This window comes from Fusarium vanettenii (genome assembly GCF_000151355.1).
Source record: "Fusarium vanettenii 77-13-4 chromosome 1 genomic scaffold NECHAsca_1_chr1_3_0, whole genome shotgun sequence".
Taxonomy (NCBI): domain Eukaryota; kingdom Fungi; phylum Ascomycota; class Sordariomycetes; order Hypocreales; family Nectriaceae; genus Fusarium; species Fusarium vanettenii.
The window spans coordinates 2096536-2115105 of NW_003315881.1; the positions used below are offsets into that span (position 1 = coordinate 2096536).

The 18570-nt window shown below is 53.4% G+C and overlaps 3 protein-coding genes across 3 annotated transcripts; 1 reads left to right on the forward strand and 2 right to left on the reverse strand.

The window, feature by feature from the left end:
* Positions 1-1466: 1466 nt before the first annotated feature.
* NECHADRAFT_74982 (uncharacterized protein) lies at positions 1467-2108 on the reverse strand (the record flags this gene model as incomplete). Its single annotated transcript, XM_003054312.1, has 3 exons — positions 1467-1529; positions 1589-1670; positions 1756-2108. 3 exons carry the CDS (start codon positions 2106-2108, stop codon positions 1467-1469), a joined length of 498 nt encoding a protein of 165 aa, XP_003054358.1.
* A 641-nt stretch (positions 2109-2749) lies between these two features.
* NECHADRAFT_90174 (uncharacterized protein) lies at positions 2750-6815 on the reverse strand (the record flags this gene model as incomplete). The annotated part of the gene is made up of 2 exons (XM_003054313.1): positions 2750-3291; positions 3347-6815. 2 exons carry the CDS (start codon positions 6813-6815, stop codon positions 2750-2752), a joined length of 4011 nt encoding a protein of 1336 aa, XP_003054359.1.
* A 10440-nt stretch (positions 6816-17255) lies between these two features.
* Positions 17256-18520, forward strand: NECHADRAFT_98848 (uncharacterized protein; the record flags this gene model as incomplete). The annotated part of the gene is made up of 4 exons (XM_003053584.1): positions 17256-17310; positions 17376-17569; positions 17623-17687; positions 17735-18520. The coding sequence occupies 4 exons, from the start codon at positions 17256-17258 to the stop codon at positions 18342-18344; spliced, it is 924 nt and encodes a 307-aa protein (XP_003053630.1). The 3' UTR covers positions 18345-18520.
* Between the last annotated feature and the right edge of the window lie 50 nt (positions 18521-18570).

The window sequence follows — 18570 nt, forward strand, 5'->3', positions numbered from 1 at the left end:
AAGAGCAGTGTCGGAAACGCTCAGAATATATCTCCAACACGTGTTCCTTGTTTTTGTACTGCAATACAGCATTTCATCAAGCTGCCCATGGTTCCTCAGGTCATCAGGTCATGTTGACCCGCTCATGATTGACCATCGAGACGCTCGGCACCGGTGATTCGTCTCGGTATTCTCTGGGCGCGCTGAGGGGCTGCATGTTTGGATATTAAGATCAATCAACCTTGGTGAAAAGCTCGCTGTGTCAGAGTCATGATCCTTCTGATGCAGACAAAGGGATCAGCTACCTGCAACGGCTTTTCATAGGCGCGCAAGAAGAGACCTCCTTGGCTTTTTCTTGTCGTAGAAGTCCTGATCTCATTGTCAGCATCTTTGATGATCAAGAGTTTGAGCCAAGCTTGACGCGTGTGACAGCTCCTGCTAGGCGACGTGGATATGAATTGGTGTTAGTCGTCACAACGCTGATCATTTTGAGGCTCTTGGCGTCAAGACGCAAGATGTTGGCTCTTGGAAGTATTCGGACCGATTTATGCACAAGCGATTGGTGCGGGTTTGATAACGGATGGGCAAAGGTGACAGGGGAGATGTGAAGCTCACATAACGACTTCATGTGCGAGGGGAGAATCGATAGCTGCAGAGCCAGTGCACCAGCTCAAGAAGGGAAATCGTGGACTGAGGGCGAGGCTCCTGAGTGGACGGCCAAGAGGGCAGGGTCACAACCTTTTTCTGGTGTGGGTAGGTTTCCAGTCCTGATGCCATAATTCTAATCCCTAAGCTGCGTGGTATCAATTGTCGCTCAATTGAATCATTCGGTCATCACACAGTTTGCATTGGAATTAGAGGACAAATCCATCTTGTGACAGTCGATTACCCTACGTCGTGGTTCCAACACAAGGCTCCCTTCACCTCCTCGTTATCACTCACTCTCCCTTGCATAGTGCACTAAGACAACGAAAGGATTCGTTAATCTAGCGAACAAATAGTCAAAAAGATGACATAAAATGGGGCTCAGGACATTTCTAGTCTTGTAAGTTACCTGGTCGTTACCAACACAACAGCTGAGCATAAACAACATTTGCATGTATTCTGGCCATAAATAAGAATGTCTGATTCCAACTTCCACATACAGGCGAGCGGTTCAAGCACCAAGGTGCACACTCCCTGCTTTGCCGCCAGCCCTGAATAGTATGGAAGCATCCCAGATGGTTCTTCTCACGGGAGCATGTTGGCCATCTGCTGGCTTCATCGCCCATTGGAGGCTTTCAAAATATCCCGTGCTGAGGGAGGGGTGGCATCCTTCTCCCCTCCAACGATGCAGCGGATGTAACCCAACCAACGTCCATCGCCATGCGATCTGCCCGCATGTACAGACGCACGCGCAAGCGCAAAACACCATCGCATGAAAATCCGGGTGCTTCGGTGAACTTTAAGCCAACATCCCTCTCGCTAATCATTTCATCTTTGATCATTTATGAGCTGCTGAGAGCTTCAGGCGGAGGAAGTTGATCAGGCCCAAAAGACATGGGCAAAAGCTGCGCGCGCATTGAATGAGTTCATGTTCAACATGTAAGGAAATGACGACACAACTGACCTGACCAAGCTTCACAACGACAAAGTCCTCATTCTTGTCAAACATGATGATTGGCGTTTCCAGCGTGCAAAACTCTCGAATACTACATCTCCCAGAAAACTCACCTTGTCAGCAAACCTGCCTCAGTTTCTACTGGCCCTCGCCTCACCCCCGACGATGGGACTCACAACTGCCTGCACATGCCGCAGGGGCTCGCCGGAGGCGCAATGTCGGTGGCGACGGCGACGGCCCGGAACCCGCGATGGCCGCCCGTCACGGCTGTGCCCAGGGCGACGCGCTCGGCACACGTCCCCACGGGGTATGACGCGTTCTCCACGTTTGCGCCGTCGATGAACTGGCCCTCGCCCGAGAGCACCGTGGCCCCGACCCGGAACCGGCTGTACGGGCAGTAAGCCGTCGCCTTGGCTGCCGTGGCGCGCTGGCGGAGCTCCGAGAACTCGTTCGGCGTGATGCCGTGTTGCTCACAGATCTCGGCGGTCCTAGCAGCGTCGCCTTTGGAAATAGTCTCTGGAGTCTCCATTGCAGTTGACTTTTCTACGCTGTTGTTGAAAGGGAGTGATCAAAGGGAGAGGAGAGGGGTAGTTATGTGTTACCCAGCTTAGATGAGATAGGCCGGGCCACGTACCTGTACAAGGAAGGTGCCGTGTCCCGCGGTGCGGGCCGCCCTTTATCAATGACATCCATCATCTCCGCATCGGGCGCCTCCGTGGCTGCGGGGCTGAAGCGCCGAGACGACGGACCCTCGGCCGCTGACCGCTGACCGCTTATCGCCTCTCGGCAGTTGCTGCATACTGGCATGGCCTTGCACATGATCATAACAAGATCAGCATCCTTCAGTCCTGTCAAATCCATATGCATTATCAGATGGTATCTCGTATCCTGTGGCCTCCTTGTTTATTGCTATCATGACCATCATGCACCCACGCTTTTCCTCCCCGGTAGCCAATCTCATTACAAATGCCTATGTACAAAAACTCCAAACTCGCCGCTCATGTAGATCTGCCCAGCTACCTATAAGAGACTGGTGCTCGAGCAAACGATAGAATATGTCCTCGTCCCATTTACCCTTCCTTTCCTTTGTTTCACCTCCTCTTCCTCAACATTGCTCAATCTCATCCCAACTCGTCCCCTGCCATGTCAGGAGGCGCTGTTGGACTTCCCCTAATAAAATCCATCAACACCACCCAGTCTGCTCGATGTTGAGCTGACTGTTGGTGTTGACTGGGCTGAGCCGCTCGTGTCGCTCGGTGTGGCTGGTTCCACCACCTGGCTTCGAATCGATGTTATCCATTCATGCTGCAAGAGTTCAACCGCCGATGACCGGTTTCGAGGATCCCGCGCAAAGCATCTCTTCAAGAAGTCGATTCCTTGCGGGCTGAGCTGATCAGGAGGCGGGAGCTGAGGCGGATTGCCTTGAGCAATGTTGTACATGATGGCCCATTCGTTGTCGAGCTGTGCCCACGGTCTTCTGCCAGTCGCCATCTCTAGGATAACGCAGCCAAGGGACCAGATATCGACTGCCCCAGGCTTACCAGGATTTTCGCCCTTGATCACCTCCGGTGACATGTACATGGGTGTACCAGTCATGGACCTGTTTGGCATCGATGCTTGTCGGTCCGCAAGAGTGCGGCCTTGACGAGCAATCACCTTGGCTGCGCCAAAATCCACATACTTGATAATACCATTGTGGTCGAGGAGGATATCTTTTCAACGGTTAGCTTTCTCCGCTCTGGTGACAAGTCAGGACACAACACTTACTTTCAGGTTTGATGTCTCGATGGGCAATGCCGCTCTCGTGCAGATAGGCAAGACCCTCGAGCAACTGAAGAGCGTAGACCATAATAACCTGCTCGTCTTCGATTCGGCCATGCTCCAGGAGGTTGGCCAGAGATCCTCCTGAGCAAAACTCCATAAAGATGTACACCCTATCTCGGTGGACTTCAATGCCGTAGTACGATACCACGTTCGGGTGGTCCAGGACTTCGAGCACGCCCATTTCTTCCCTAATCGCCTCGGCGATTGTCGGAATAAGCTTGGGATCCTGCAGTCGAATCTCCTTGACTGCCATCAAGTGGCCTGTGTCGAGGTTCATCGCGGCGTAGACGTTGCCAAATGTTCCACCTCCCACAAACTGACCTTGCTGCCAGCGCATAGTGACGTTGGTTGCAGACGAAGAGAGATATGCCAGCGATCGGTCGACTTCGTTGTTACCTTCCAGTACTCGACCCACTCCCTGCCTCTCGGCAACCTTCTCCCGTCGGTACTCGTCCACTCTCTCCAGCTCATCCATGCGCTGCTCCGTGATGCAGCGGGAAGCCTCCTCGTCGTTCAACATCCTATTCTTGTCAAGCTTCCTAAACTGCCCCACCAGCGCCTCAATTCGTTCCTTTTCAGCTTGAGCCGCAAGGTTCGATCTGGCGCCCATGATATCGAAGTGCGAGATAAGCAACGACATGCACCCTGCAACCTTGGAACGAAGCTTGGCGTACTCATCCTCTCCAAGTGCCAAGATGTGACGTCCTCGCGTCATGCCCATTGCGAATTCGAGCGCAAGGACAGCCCAGCGAAACGTCTTTCGATCCGACGCGATGCAGTCATCGCAGATGAAGCTCACCCAGTCCAGTGCGAGCTTAGTCAGCTTGAGGTTGTTCATCTGCCGTCTGTTGCTGTCCATATAGAGCAGCGATCGTTGACCAAATTCTGTAGCAAAAACAAAACATGTCTGAATCAATTCTTGGCAGTCTTTGCCCCGGGCTTGCTTCCTGATGATCTCAACACTGTCCATGAAAGTGTTTGAAAGCTTGTATGCCACCCTCCTCAGCTCGGTCAGCCTTGTGTTTACTTTGTGAATGTTGGACCTCGACTCTTGTACGAGGTCAACATGCATATCCACTGCATCGAGGAACGCCCTTCGCGCATTGTGCAGTGTTTGAGGGCTAGAAGCACAAAGTCGAATGTGGCCTCGCTTCAAATCGATGTTCTGATCTCGCAATGGCACAGGGATTGTTTCGCCGAACCAGTTGAGCGGATCTTCAGGCCGAAGAATGAGTAGGTATTGCTCCCCGAGCTCGTCAGGGAACTGATCCTGGGACGTTATGGCCATCATAACCTGAATGTCCTCGAGCCTCTCCCGTAGGTGAGGGGATGCAATGACATATGTATTGTCCTGCTCAAAAACTCCAGTGTCCACCTGGAAGTGTGCAGAGGCAACCAGCTGATCGTAGAATTTCTGCATTGTCTCTGGGGTAAACGAGATGCTGTAATCCGACGCATGCTCATAGTTGTCGCTCAACATTCGGCTGAATCGTTGAAGCATTCGTTGACGAACTCGAACCGAATCAAGACAAGCCTTGTAACGCTTGCTCATCTCTGTTGCGCTCTCCTTGGGCTTCGCCTGCAACTCCTTCTCGAAAGTTTGACTCAGTCTGTTCAACGCCTTGAAGGTCAACGAACTGAACTGCTCCGCCACTTCAATGTGACCACGCTGCAGATGGCTGCCGATTTCGTTGGCAAAGTCCCATTCTTGGAATAGTAGTTCCGCTTCCTTGAACGTGTTTTTGTTGCCGCTCAGTTTCCAGTTGAGCATCTTGAAATAATACTTCAGTGCTTCCAGCACAACTTGGTCGAAAGACTCGTCGATGCAAGGGGGCAAGTCCCATCCTGGCTCCGGATTCGCGATGGAGGTGCATTCCAGTTTGATTCGAATGGCGAACTTGAGCAGAAGTTGGAACTGAGATATCATCTGATTTTGCATCAGGGGGTTTTGCTGGGCAGATTCCTTAACTCTCCGAGCATAAGCCAAACGTGTTCGAGTAATCTCTTCGATGAGGCGGGAAGGGAAGCTGATAAGTGTGAGGAGTTCCTCGAGATACGGTGGAAGATGCCGCTTGCGGAAAGGGGCAGAATTCCTGATGAGCGTGCCCTTGGCCTTGTTGATAACAATCGATATAGGCACGAGCATACCCTTCTCGTCGTCGTCGTTGTAGAGAGATTGAAGTCCGTCCTCCTTCATGAGCCTGTCCAAGAACGAAGTCTCGTCGTTGCTGATGCCGTTGACGGCGGGAGACCTTTGCTTGGTCCGTGTAAAGTCCAGATCATCGTTGCCCACCCATTTCTTGAGAATAGAGAGCTCGGTGTTGATCATTTCGTTTGTGTTGTACCACGAGATGATTGCTTCGTGCGCTTCCTTGAAAGCTGGAGAATCTGCCGCCTTGTGCTCTGCTGCGAGCGCAGACCAGGATGGATACAGGTTTTCGCACTTCTCAATCTTCTTCACCATGTCCTTGACTTGCTCATATGGTGGTTTCCCAACTTCACTCTCTCCTTTAACTTCAAAGTTGATAATCTCTTCCAGCGTGCGGTCCAAGGTAGACCGTGCTTCCTCAAGCATGCGTCTCTGGACAGGGATATGTCTTCCGCAGACCTTGGAACGAATGCCTAGCCATAGCTCGGTTTTGTGGGCGGATTTGCCGGCCTGCTGGTCGGCTGAACCAATCAATCGTTTCTTCTCTTGCCGTACGACGTCTCCCGTCAAGACAGCCTCCAGCATGCCATGCCACTCGAGCCTCTCGCGGTTTTCTGGGTCTTTTAGGTCTTCGTCTGTTGGTTGGAGGTTGTCATTCCCATAAAACATGATGGTTTCTTGATCAAAACGATCATCGTATGGGCCCTCTGATGACGGAGTCTCCCCTTCCGAATCTGAATCGTTCCCGTTCAGGCTCGAATACGATGTAAAGTATCCACCGCTATAGTCTTGCCGGAGTTTCTGGACATATGCTCGCTCCTGGGCGCGAAATCTGCTCTCAGTCTTTAGTGGGCGTGTCTTGGATGACGATCGGATGGCCTCGGTGAAGGATGGAGTTGCTTGTGGATGGCCTGGTTTTCTCGACGTTGCCGGATTGTATGTGCTCGAGGGCGTTCTCGCAGGACCCAGCGGCCGCTGTGGCCAACTGCCGTTGGCATATCCGGCGCCATCATCACCGGTGCTGCTTCGCTGTGACTTGGGGTTTCCGTTGATGACAGTCCCAGGATGCAGTGAGGTCAACGACCCGGTATGGGCCGATGATTCTGTGTACCGGGACAGTGTGCCCAGCTCGTCTTGACGCTCTGTCGCATGGGGGTCGCCATTGGATTCGTTCGCACCGTCGTGTCGGAGGCTGTTGATCTTATCGCAATGCTCGTCTTCGGTGCCCGAGAACCGTACACCTCGCGGTGATAACTCGGTCATCCTAGTGCCTTTGTCTGGGCCAGCACCCAGGTGGAGGTGGAAACCGATAGCCCCTCAACGCGGCGTGTGGGCTCGATGGCAGGGAGAGGAAAAGGAGTCGTGGATGGTGATAAGGGCCAGCATGTGGAGAAGGTCGCTTCTGCTCAAGATGCCGGGCGGACGGTTGATGATGGATCGAGGATGGCCATGGGGTGTTGAAGCTCGGGGGAGCTTCCGTTGAGTTGCAGGCAAATCGAGATGAATCGCATGGAGGAGTGGCGACGGAGTGGGCTCCATCAGGCTCGCTCAGCAGAGAAGCGCGCGCAACCAAGGCAAATTTACGCCTCATTCGCGCTTGTGATTGGCCTCTCCGCGTGGCTCGTGCGGCTAAGACCGGGTTTAGCTGTGGCTGGTGGTACCACCTCATGAGAGTGTTGCACGAGCTCCTTGTGGCTGCTTGCTCCTTTCCATGCTATCATGGATGACATTGGATTGAGTCTTGCAAACGTGGCAAACCATCAATGTGTGTCAATACGGTTGCGTGTCAAGCGGGCCTTGTTCGACGGGTAAACATTCACCTGCCAAGGGTAAAATGGGCCAGTACAGTAATGCGACCGATACTACCACGTTCCGCATTCCTTTTCCTTAGACTCCCTATTTGACTATCGCTAGACATTGTGAAATGTTTTGGGTGCCTGCCTATTCGATGACATATGAAGAGGCGCCCTTTTTTGGGTCCGGTTGGACGGATTGATTATCCTTCCATACAACCTGGTTGATGTCCCCGTCCCTGTGTGTGGGTGCGTGTCACATCGATGTTGTGGCACCTCGCTTGACACATGGCAATGGCAATAATCAACGTTGGCTTAACTGGTCCCCTAGACCGGGAAGATCGATTCCCATTGCACCTGATAACAAGTCTAGATAAAGCTACATTAACCTTGGGCTCCCCATGAGCCACTTGTTGCCACTATCGGTCAGTTACCTCAAGTTACCCTAAACATATGGGCAGTCCCAGTGGGAATAGTGACATGCATCATATTGGCCATGCTATGACACACCAAGAAGTACCAAGATAACAAACAACAATGCGAGAACTTAAAGTGTGCCTCGAGGGTTCTCTCACATGTGTATTCACCGCTAGTGCGTAATTCCATGATAGCCCCATGGTTATGCTAACCATGAGTTAAACTGCAGGGGACTCAAAGGAGATGGCTGCCTCCACAACAAGATGCAGCTCACCGAATGAGAGTAAATAAGTGAATAGCCCAACGGTTGGATAATCCCTGCCATTGTGGTACTCCCGAGAAATAGTTCTGATAGTCTAGCTCTGGACATCGTGGTGAGGCTTACAAAGGAAACTGGTTTAGAGCTGGAGGGCTATGGTGGCCTTCTGCAACCGCGTACATTTCGTAATACCCCAAACGCTACCTATCTTGAAGAGCGCTTGGCGACGGACTGGACCCCAGTAGGGATCCGTTGGCACACGCTCCGGTGCGGCGTCCGACAGCGGCTGGATCTAGTCGAGAACCTAGGGAACTCGTAGCCGACGGAGTCAAATGAGAGGATACGACGACTGCCATGGTCCCGAATAAGACTTGTTATCTAGAATGGATGAGGATGTGTGTTGACGAAATTGACGGGGTATTCACGGGTTCTTCTCCCCGAGGGAGGTAGATACTGTGCCCATCTGTAAGTGTAACTGGATGTTGAAGGTCCTTACTTACACCTTCAACCGGCTTCCCCACCTCAAGATCACACCAAACTCCTGGCTGCAGAAAACCTCCCATTACACTCTTGGCAGCTACGTCACTCGAGGACACAGAGTCCACTGCGAGCTCACCAAGCGTTGCTGGTCAACTGGTGTAATAGAGACAACATACTGAAAGTCGGGCTAATTGGTACCGGGGGTAACCCGAGGACATTCACACATCCAGAACTTTTGTACTCAACATCCATGTGATGTGATCAGGTAGACTGCGGCGAAGCGACAACCACCAACCTGGTTGCTGGCACGAAGCGAACGTGTGACGAGTCATCCTGCAGTCTTGGAGATATTATCCAATGTCGGTCTGCAAAGTGTAGCAATAGCAGAATCGCAACTTGCCGATATAGCCTCGTGCGACTCACTAAAGAAGAGCAAACAATACCGATTGGGATGGCGCCTCAAGCCTGCATGAATAGAATTGCACGAGGGGCGACCAAAAAAAGTCCGAGCGAAACACGATGGACTCGCACATTAACGCGCAGGCAATTGGGCTCGAGTCAGTTGCAGAGCACATGGGCACTTCTGTCCGTCCCTCTCGGAGGCTCCAAGCCGGCAGGCCGAAGCACCCGACACGCTGCGCTGCGCGGGATAAGACCACCTGGGTGGTTCGGTCAGAAGTCCTCCAGACACCGACCGTCGTGTCGTGTAGCAGATGAAGCGCGAAGCTCAGGGAACTGTAATTTGGACACTAACGGCTTAGATGAAACTCTGGACAGCGCTTTGACCTGATGCCGCTGGCCCAATCCGGTAAGGAGAGGGAAGACAAACAAAGGATTTGGGAGACAGTCGGTGGCTCGGATCCCGTCTCCTTGGGGCACCTGTTTCTGGGCAGATACGACCAGGTCGACTGCTGGCCCCTTCTCACCCAAGTCCGTGAGCCCTTGAGTGTCGATTTGTCTGCAAGTGACGGTGTTTAGAGTTGAACGTTTGATCTTTTCCACGTGGCGACTGCATTTTTGGCATCGAATAGTGGCTGGTGAGGGCCACGCTAGGTGGGTATGGGGACGGCTTCTGCCTCTGATCGACATGGCACGGCTGTGGCTGGCGACATGGGCGCATTCCATCAGTCCAGGATATTCTTAACTCGCGTGATTCAATCTCCCCGATCACTTCTCCGAGCCCGGTGGGGAGCCTGGTATGATATGAGCATCGCCTGGAAGTTTGTTACCCTTCGTTTCTGCTAGACCATCTCAAGCGTCCCGCCATGGACAAGTCGTCGAGGTACTTCCAGGGTTTGTAGCCATGCCGTGGCGGCTCCGTTGCGAACACCACGCGGCCTGGAAAGCCAATTCGCGCTTGGGTAGCACCAGCACCAGCAAAAGCCGAGCTGTGTCCACACTGACACGCTTCCAGCAAGGGTTGAAAGGAATTGGAAGCTTCTGTCGACCTCAAGGGAGCTTCGCTTCGATCATGGTTGCTCCTAAACTAGTACGCGACGCCGTCGGACATGTCCTGCCTTGATGAAAGCCAATAGTTCAGCGTTAGATTGATTGAGGCGTTGTTTGGCCCTGATGCACCAAAACCTCACGTCATGATCTTGAATCCACTGTCAGCATCTCTTTGGTTATCTCGAGCTGAATAAAGGAAGATTGCGATCCATTTTTACCAAGAAGTCCCAGGACGAATCTGCTTCTCAATGAGTGAAGCCTCTGCAATATCGAACAAGGGAGTGCCCTGTAGACGTTGGCTTTCAGCTTTGATCACTAATGCATTGTTTGCCATGACGCCTGAGCTGAAGATCTTCATGGCCCTTGGCGCACCTTGAGGCGCTCCAGGATGGTATCCTGATTCATGAGGCTACTCGGTCGTTGGTTCCAATAGACCTCTTGGCATGCGGTCAATCTCATCGAGGTGATATGAAATCGGCGCAAAGGGACCGTATCCTGGTCAGCGCGGGTACTCGCGAGGTCCGGGTGGATAACCATGTTGCTACCATGGCCAATGCTCGTGTATTAGTTGGTCATTGCACCTCAATCAACAACATGTCTGAGGGAATAGAAGCTGCTTTGTGGCCGGACTAGCAGGTCAAAGCTGTCAGGACTAACCGGCTCCATGTCAAGCGTCGTTCTCATTGCCTTCCATGGCCTGATCAGCCGAGTAAAACGTGGTTGGTGCCTTTGGTGAAGCAGTGTTGCATGCTGCTCCGCTTGATCAAAGGTCAATCAATGTTTGCATCAACCCACACTAGAATCCTGCTGGTGCATGGAACTGATCGAGGTTTTTCTTTTTGCAGCTCTCTAGCGATGTAGGTAAAACGGTACCCGTAGTGTGCCGTGGCGATGGAACCTTGCACCCTGTTGTGTGCGGGGCATCTCGCTAGGCCGTTCCTGAGCTTTGAGCCCGGAATATCAAGCTTGACGAGGGAACCTGGGTGCGAGGCTGCGCAGTTTTGAATCCAGGACAGGGTCTGCTGAGGCCTCTTGCGTTGGTGACAGAGGAGGAGAGGATGGTTCTGCCTGGACTGGGGCATCCGAACAGGCCCATGGGTGCAGTTGGGCCGGTGGGTTGATGAGGAGACGAAAGCTTTGGTGATGCCGAAAGCAAGAAACCAGACCATGCCCAAAAGATACCGCCGGGCGTGGGGTCGAGAGGCCAAACCCTGGCTAGGGCTGACCAGTCTGATGTACGAGACGCAGAAAGAGAACCATGTACTGTAGGTACCCGAAGGTTCGCCTCGCTGGCTGTCACAGCTTGGTGGAGAGCCAGAGGTTCACCCCGGATTTGGGCTGGATTTGACATGTCAAGTAACCGAATGCCTCTTGATGTTTGGCCAGCCGTGCCAGCCTCTGCTAGGCGATCACACCGAGGGTTTCGAGCCAGTGGAGCCAATGGGCAGTGTCACCGTCTGGTAGTCCACGAGCGTGCGTGGCAACCAGGGTTGATGGCGGCCCAGGGCATGGGCGGTTTGTTGATCGGCGTGCTTGGGCCGTAACTTGATACCAACACCAACAGCCGACCAAGATAGATCACGGGGCGGGAGTTGGTGGGCAGCAGGGACAAGGTGAGGACCAAAGATGCAGCACAATGTGGCGATAGCTGAAGATTGAAGATTAGAAAAGGAGAGACCAGATGTTTGCCCCCGAAGGAAGCTACCAAGGTACCCGAATGGATATTCTGTGCTGCATCCTAGCGTGCAGAATTGCAGCAGCAGACTCACCCAGGCCAGGGCTGATTTGCAAGGGCGGTACGATGCAGGAAAGCCAAAGCGACGGATGGATGAAAGCGGAGGTGGAGATGGGATGCTGCATGGAGGTGGAGGCGGGAGTGAAAAAGTGGAAAGCAAGGCACCACCTTTGCTTCCAATGTCCTTCCTCAAAACTTCGCCGTTGACAGGAACAAGGAGCGAGAAGCAAGGACCAAGGCACAGGAAGAGGGAAGCTGCAAATGAGTGGACAGTAGACAGTGGCCACTCGCTCATGCCAGGTCTACTACGTAGCTCCTGCTCCTGCTTCGGCTTCCTAATAAGACAAGACGCACTGATCTCAGAGAGCAACTGGAAGGTCCCCCCATCCTACTGGCTTGCTCAGGAACATGCACTCCATCTAATGGAGGAAGGAGGCTCCGTGCCACGGCATCCGCAGCTTCAAATTTGAGAGCCGCCAAGACAGTCCACCACCATCTCCACCGCCAACGCCCAACCCAACAGATGCAAGGCCTCGATGGGCGGACTGCCTGGCTGGCTGCGTATGCTTCAGTAGGTAGTCCTGCCATCAGCAACTTTTGCCAACCTGCGACGCTAGCGACCCCTGCAACCTCTTGTCTGAAAGGGTTGCTGAGGCCCTTCCCTTGGTGCTGGGTTTTGGACGCTGGGTGCTTGGGGCATCATCGTGCCCTGCAACCATGGATGGATGGCAGAATGTGGTGAGCTCGGTTGCACTCACGGATCTCCTAGTCAGGTATGCCAGGCCATTGAGTGCTCAGTGTGCGTGGTATCCCATTGCCCAGAGGTCGGCATCCGAAGCCGGTGCAGTGCTGTGCTGGCACTGCAAGCTCTCGCGGGTCTGAGATAGGTCCTCCCTCTGCAAGCAATTTGCATGTGTCCGGCATTTGGGACTTCAGTGCTACTGTACCTATCGAGATCCCAAGGTAAGGATTCGCTCGCCACCACCACCATTGGCCGTTGAAGAATTTGAGACTCCCCCTTTCCCACCCCCTGGTTTACGAGTTGAATACCTAGGATAACGCCCGAGAATCCATTCCAATCGAGAGTCAAGATGCCGGCGTGTCGGCAGGGAAGTCATCCGTGGCTCCCGACCCGCCCGCCTACACAAGACGGGCCAAGTTCCGGCCGCTAGAAATTCGCATCACGAAAGCGCAAACGTTGAACATTCAAGGATCCATTGCCAGGGCCACTCCGCCGTGGCGCTGACCCTAACAGTATTGGCGGCCGATGGAAGCCTGGGAGAAGGAGGGCAGATACAGTATCATGGCCGGCCCTCAGGGTGCGGGAAGGAATCCCACCCCACAGAGTTTGTGCAACTCCCACTGTTGACGCCATTGAGACGCCATCCCAGCGGGCGGCGGTTCGGGCATCGGAGGTACGCGGCGTTGTCTTTTTTCCCTCTTGACGGCCGTCGTTTGTTGACGTCTAGGGGCAGTGAGGCGGAAGTCGGAATGCCCTCTTGGATTAATCCGGCTTGCCGGGCTTGTGCAACCCCTGGAGGAGCAGAAACATAGGCAGAGCAACCCTTCTGTCCGTGGACGTTGCGGATGGATGGCTGATCGAAACTGCAGCGTACAGGGATGAACAGAGAATGGACGTCGAGGCTGGAGCTGATGGTGCGTGCCCTGGCCTCTACTGAATCGCTCACAGCGTCTGCTCGTCCAACAGCTAGAGCTCAGCGACTGCACCGCACAGGACCGCGCTGCACAGCGCTGCACGACACTGCACTGCAGCTCACCTCACTGATTGAAGGGTACGTCGGCTCCCGGTACCACCGCTGCGAGCTGGCCCGTGAGTGCTACCTGGTGCAACCCCGTGGTTCGAGATTTGGAGCCCTTGAGCAGGCCTAAATTTCCCCCCACCAGCTCCAAAGTGACGAACCCGCTCCACTCGCCGTCACAGACCCGGACCTGGCTGGAACTCGACACGACATGGCACACGGACAGATCAGACCCTGGGCCGGGCAGAATGTCTGGTCTGTCCTGGTCTGTCCTGTCCTGTCTGTACTAGGTGATTTCCTCTGGCATCCCCGTCCGTCTCTCTCTGAAGCAAAGGCGTCATTGCTCCCCGACCCAGACACGGGACATGGCACGGTCTCATCGGCGCCGTGTCTTAAGGGACCCTCTGTCCCCGTCCCGATCCCCCATCCACAACCATCGCCAGTCCTCGCAGGCTTTACATCCATTGGGTCCAATCTAATCCAACTCAATCCATCCCACCCCCTTCCCCGATCCCTTTGCGCCTTTCCAGTCCTTTCTTTATTTAAGATTTCCCTGATAAAGCAAGCCAACCCGACCTCGCACCTACGTCAAAAGCTTGGAGCCCACCATCTCAGTCTCAACTCTGTTGCAGCCCGAGGCCTGTTATAAACGCCACCACCTCATCTTTACCCATTGTCCCATCTGATACCGATTCTCAACGACATCAATTCGTTACAACGTCTAGCAGACGGCGCAATATTGAGAAGCACTTGGTGGCTGTTGTCGTTGCTTCAAAATACTCGTCTCGCGCAATCTCGACCAATTGCCCCGAGTTCTTCCTACAGGCGTAAAGCTAAATCTCCGTCCTCCGGTATGACTGCACTCCTCCTTGGAAAGCCACATATATTTTCTGGCAATTCCGTTCTAATTCTGGCTCGCAGTATACCTTTTCCTCTGTCACGATGTGCGACTTCACCAAGAACTACTACATTTACACGTCCTGCACGGATCCTGGCACGCATTTCTGCAAGACGTCAACCGATGGCAGTCGAAAGCATGCATGCCCAAAAGGACCCCATGAGCGCTACATTGTGCTACCTGAGAGTTGCCCATTATGTTGCGGCTGAAGCAGGCAGGCAGTCTTCTTCCATCTACTTGATAAAGATTGAACCCGCCCATCGAGAAGACCGTGCTATCGGCTCTGGTCGATAGGCCCAAGGACATGAATGTGCTTCTTTGAGCTCTAGGGAACTCGTACCGGGATTTCAACATGGCAATTCTGCCATTGCCAGCTTCAGCGGCGGGCCCCTTGACGGCAGGTAGGAGAGTGTGCTGAGGAACTGCTCTCTCAATAATGGCTGAGTATCGTGCTCCCCGGACAAGGCCTCCCACGATCGAATGCTAGTGGCAGCCCGGATGCCAACAAAGCTAAGCAGCATTGACTTAATAATGGACGAGGTGTTTGAAAGGGAGAGTCACGACAAGGCAGACCCAGGCTCGGTACTGCCTCTGGAAGTTGGATTTGAAAGTTTAGACTTGTGCTTTTGCCTGGGAGGCTCGCATTCAGCAGGATCTGGAAATTATACACTATTCTGGCGTATTGGGTTATTTGGGAAAGAAAGGGATATATGGGATATCATTGTACTTGTTCTGAACAACCTAGGTCGGGGGGCTTCTTCGAATGGCCAGCACCATGTAATAGCAGGGCTGGCGTGACTCTACGGTGTTGAAAAATATTGGAAAATGATATGAGTTTGAAGTGTCATGTAAGCTACTGTCGATGACCAATTGTCGTTGTTGGAGTGCAGAAGGGGTTTGCAACCACTTCGATTGTGTCGAGTGAGCTAGTGTGAACAGATACGTAAGCATGGATGCGATATCTGGCTGGCAGATGTGATGTGATGATGTTGGCAGAGGCTGGTATGTCAGTCAGCCATGGCGTTTTCTATGGGCGGCGTCATGGCAACACTTTTTGATATTGAAGAACAGGGCTGTTCCTGGCCCGTGGTCTCTTTTGGCTGCATCTAGGATAACATGAGCGTCCCATCATGAGACGGGATGGAACTGCACTGTTGGTCAGCCCCAGAGCCCCTCCCACCCTTTCCAGTTTCTGACAGCTCGCTAGACAAGCCTCCCCCACCCCTTTGCCGCAGAGGCACGTTGACGACCGAGACAAGAGGCAAGAAGTGGGAAAGATCAGAGGACGGACATGACCGGGGATAAGTTTCAGACTGCGGGGAGCGAGGGGTGGGAGGGGGGGGGGAGAAAATAAGCGCGACGGACGTCTTGGCGACTTGGGTATCATGGCCCGAGGGTGCCGCGCGGGAGGCTGAGGATGTGCCCTCAGACAAGGCGACCTAGACCCTGCTGGGATAGATGCAGATAGGGATAAGGGGGGAGAAGAGACCCAAAAGGCGACAGGAAGCAAGGCAGGGCCTTTTTTTACTCTGCAGGAGAGGCCATCCTGGGAAGCAAGATCTTGCCAGATATGTCCCTGCAGCCACCGTCTCAGGAGAGCCAATGTTTCGGGGTCGCTTAGACTTCAGATGAAAGTCGTCCCGTGCCGTCACTTTCTTGGCCCGTTTTCCCTCGGTTTTTTTTTTCTGACGGTGGCCCCCCTCACTCACTCCCACCCCCTGTGGTAACCCGTTTCTTTGGCTGGGAACTGGGCGCGGAATCAAGGCTTGCGCGCCGTGTTAGTGCCACGCCCGTGCAGACTGGGGGGAGAGCTGGAGCCCACGTACCGGGCTACACTCTTATCCTCGCATAAGCAACGTTATATCCGTGGGTATGTGACGGGTAAGATAGGGCGGACAGGCGTTGAATTGACTCGTCAGTTTGTATTATTGGTAACCTGCGAGTAAATTGCTGCGAGACCACAGGGCGACCCAAGCTGAAAAAATGCCGGCGGGGGGGTGGAAGCTATGTGCCGAGCCGCAAAGGACAACAGCTGCAGCTCTACCAAGACGAGACACGCCGTCCGTTGTCTGTGGGTTAAGGGCCTGAAAGTATGTGCAATCTGATAAATTGGAACGTGCTCAGAGTAATCTCGTTGGTCAATTCAGAAGCCGCACGTCATTTACTTCTAAAACACGGCCCAAAAATGTCACTCGGGATGAAGACGCCAGGTTGGTTGTGGTGGAGACGGACGGGATTTTTGTGTTTAAAGCTGAGACGAGACCTGGGCATTACGAGGGGCCCGCAGTCCAGGAACGAGGCCTCAACGTCCACTCGTTTAAAAGAAGCTTTTGCAGGATCTTGCATGAGGAGGAATACACCCCCTTTTTTTTGCTATTGCTTGATTCAGAGTACGGTGGAGAAGTTCGGCATATCAGATTGTGCAGCATTCAAGCTTTGGCATCTCTGCAGCCCTGCCCTCGTGGGTGTCGATTCCAGTAATCAGATCTACAAAGATTTGTCTGAGCTTTATGAGATGCGCTCTGAACCTCTTGTGTAAATAGGGAAATACCTTGTCCTTGACATGTGAGCAGCGCATGGGATGTACGTGGTCCAGCAGCGGCCCGAGCCTCGGGAGAGAAATACGGCGTGACTCGGCCGAGATGCGTGAGAGAAAGCGGGGCCGACCCCAGATTCTCTGCTTGTTTTTTTCTCGAGACCCACCCCGAGCCGAGGCACGCAGGCGGCTCCGCTTACGTGGCCGGGGTTGAGACGAACTCCATCTCAGCTCAGCTGAACTTCCTCCGCATTCATTCATACTTCATATATTGCCTTCCTTTTTGGCATCGTTTCGCGTGTCTTGTCTTGTCTTTCTTTTTCTCCTTTAATCAATCACATATATAGTCTGTTATTCTGAGACAGGACAGGCCACAATGTCTGTTCCCGAGTCAACCTACCTCAGCCCGGTCTGGAGAGATGGAATCTTTGGTGAGTTCCCGCCCCGTGGTGCTCATGTGAAACCGTTCGAGTTTCTCATGCTGACTGTCTCATAGATGGTCGCGTTGTCTTTGTGACTGGCGGGGCCGGCAGCATCTGCAGCATGCAGACGCGAGCGCTGGTCCGTCTGGGCGCGAATGCATGCATCATAGGGAGAAACGTCGAGAAGACCGAGGCGGCAGCCAAAGACATTGCAACCGTGAGGCCGGGGGCAAAGGTGATTGGGATTGGAGGTTGCGATGTTCGAAAGGTGAGATTGACATAATATCTGGGTTGCCCTGAGTACTGACCGTCCTTCCCTAGGTCGAGAGTCTACAGGCTGCAGCAGAACGATGCGTAAAGGAACTTGGGGGCATTGATTTGGTCATGTAAGGTTTCACCATTGAATGATGAATTCTGCTGCTAACAGAGACAGTGCCGGAGCGGCGGGTAACTTTGTCGCACCGATAGAAGGCATGAGCTCCAACGCATTCAAGTCGGTTATGGATATTGATGTCTTGGGCACTTTCAACACTATCAAGGCCACGATGCCTCACCTACTGCGCAGCTCAAACCCTCGAATTATTTACGTTTCAGCGACATTCCACTACACCGGCATGCCGCTCCAGGCGCATGTCTCAGCAGCCAAAGCATCCATCGACTCGCTCATGGCATCAGTGGCCCTGGAATATGGACCACGAGGAGTGACAAGCAACGTGATTGCACCTGGAGGTATTGAAGGCACCGAAGGCCTGGCGCGACTGGGCAGTGAGGAGGCACCCGAGCGCAAACAGTACCTGAAGGGAATTCCTGCTGGCCGACTTGGAACGGTGCGGGATATTGCCGACGCGACGGTGTTTCTCTTCAGCGAAGCCGGGGGCTACGTCAACGGACAAGTCCTGGCGGTGGACGGCGCAGCGTGGAGGCGTCAGGGCGCCATCAGCGTTGGAATCGATGCGAATATGGAGTATCCGGATTACCTACTTAAGGGCGAGTTTTCGCAGAAGTTGAGGGATCCGCGAAAGAACGGCAAGGCGAAGCTGTGAGGTTGGATTGATGATCTATACCGGACTCGCAATTGACGTGCGAGGTGATTTTGCTATGAGAAAGAAGATGGATAGAGAGAAGTCATGCTTGGATATAAGAGGAGAGGCTGTTTGGCTTATCAGCTAGACTAGAATGAGGTAGACGGAGATGCGGAGATGTTTATCTCGCACGATAGATAAGATCTGATTTGCACTTTGCTCAATTCTGACATCTCCGGTGTTGCAT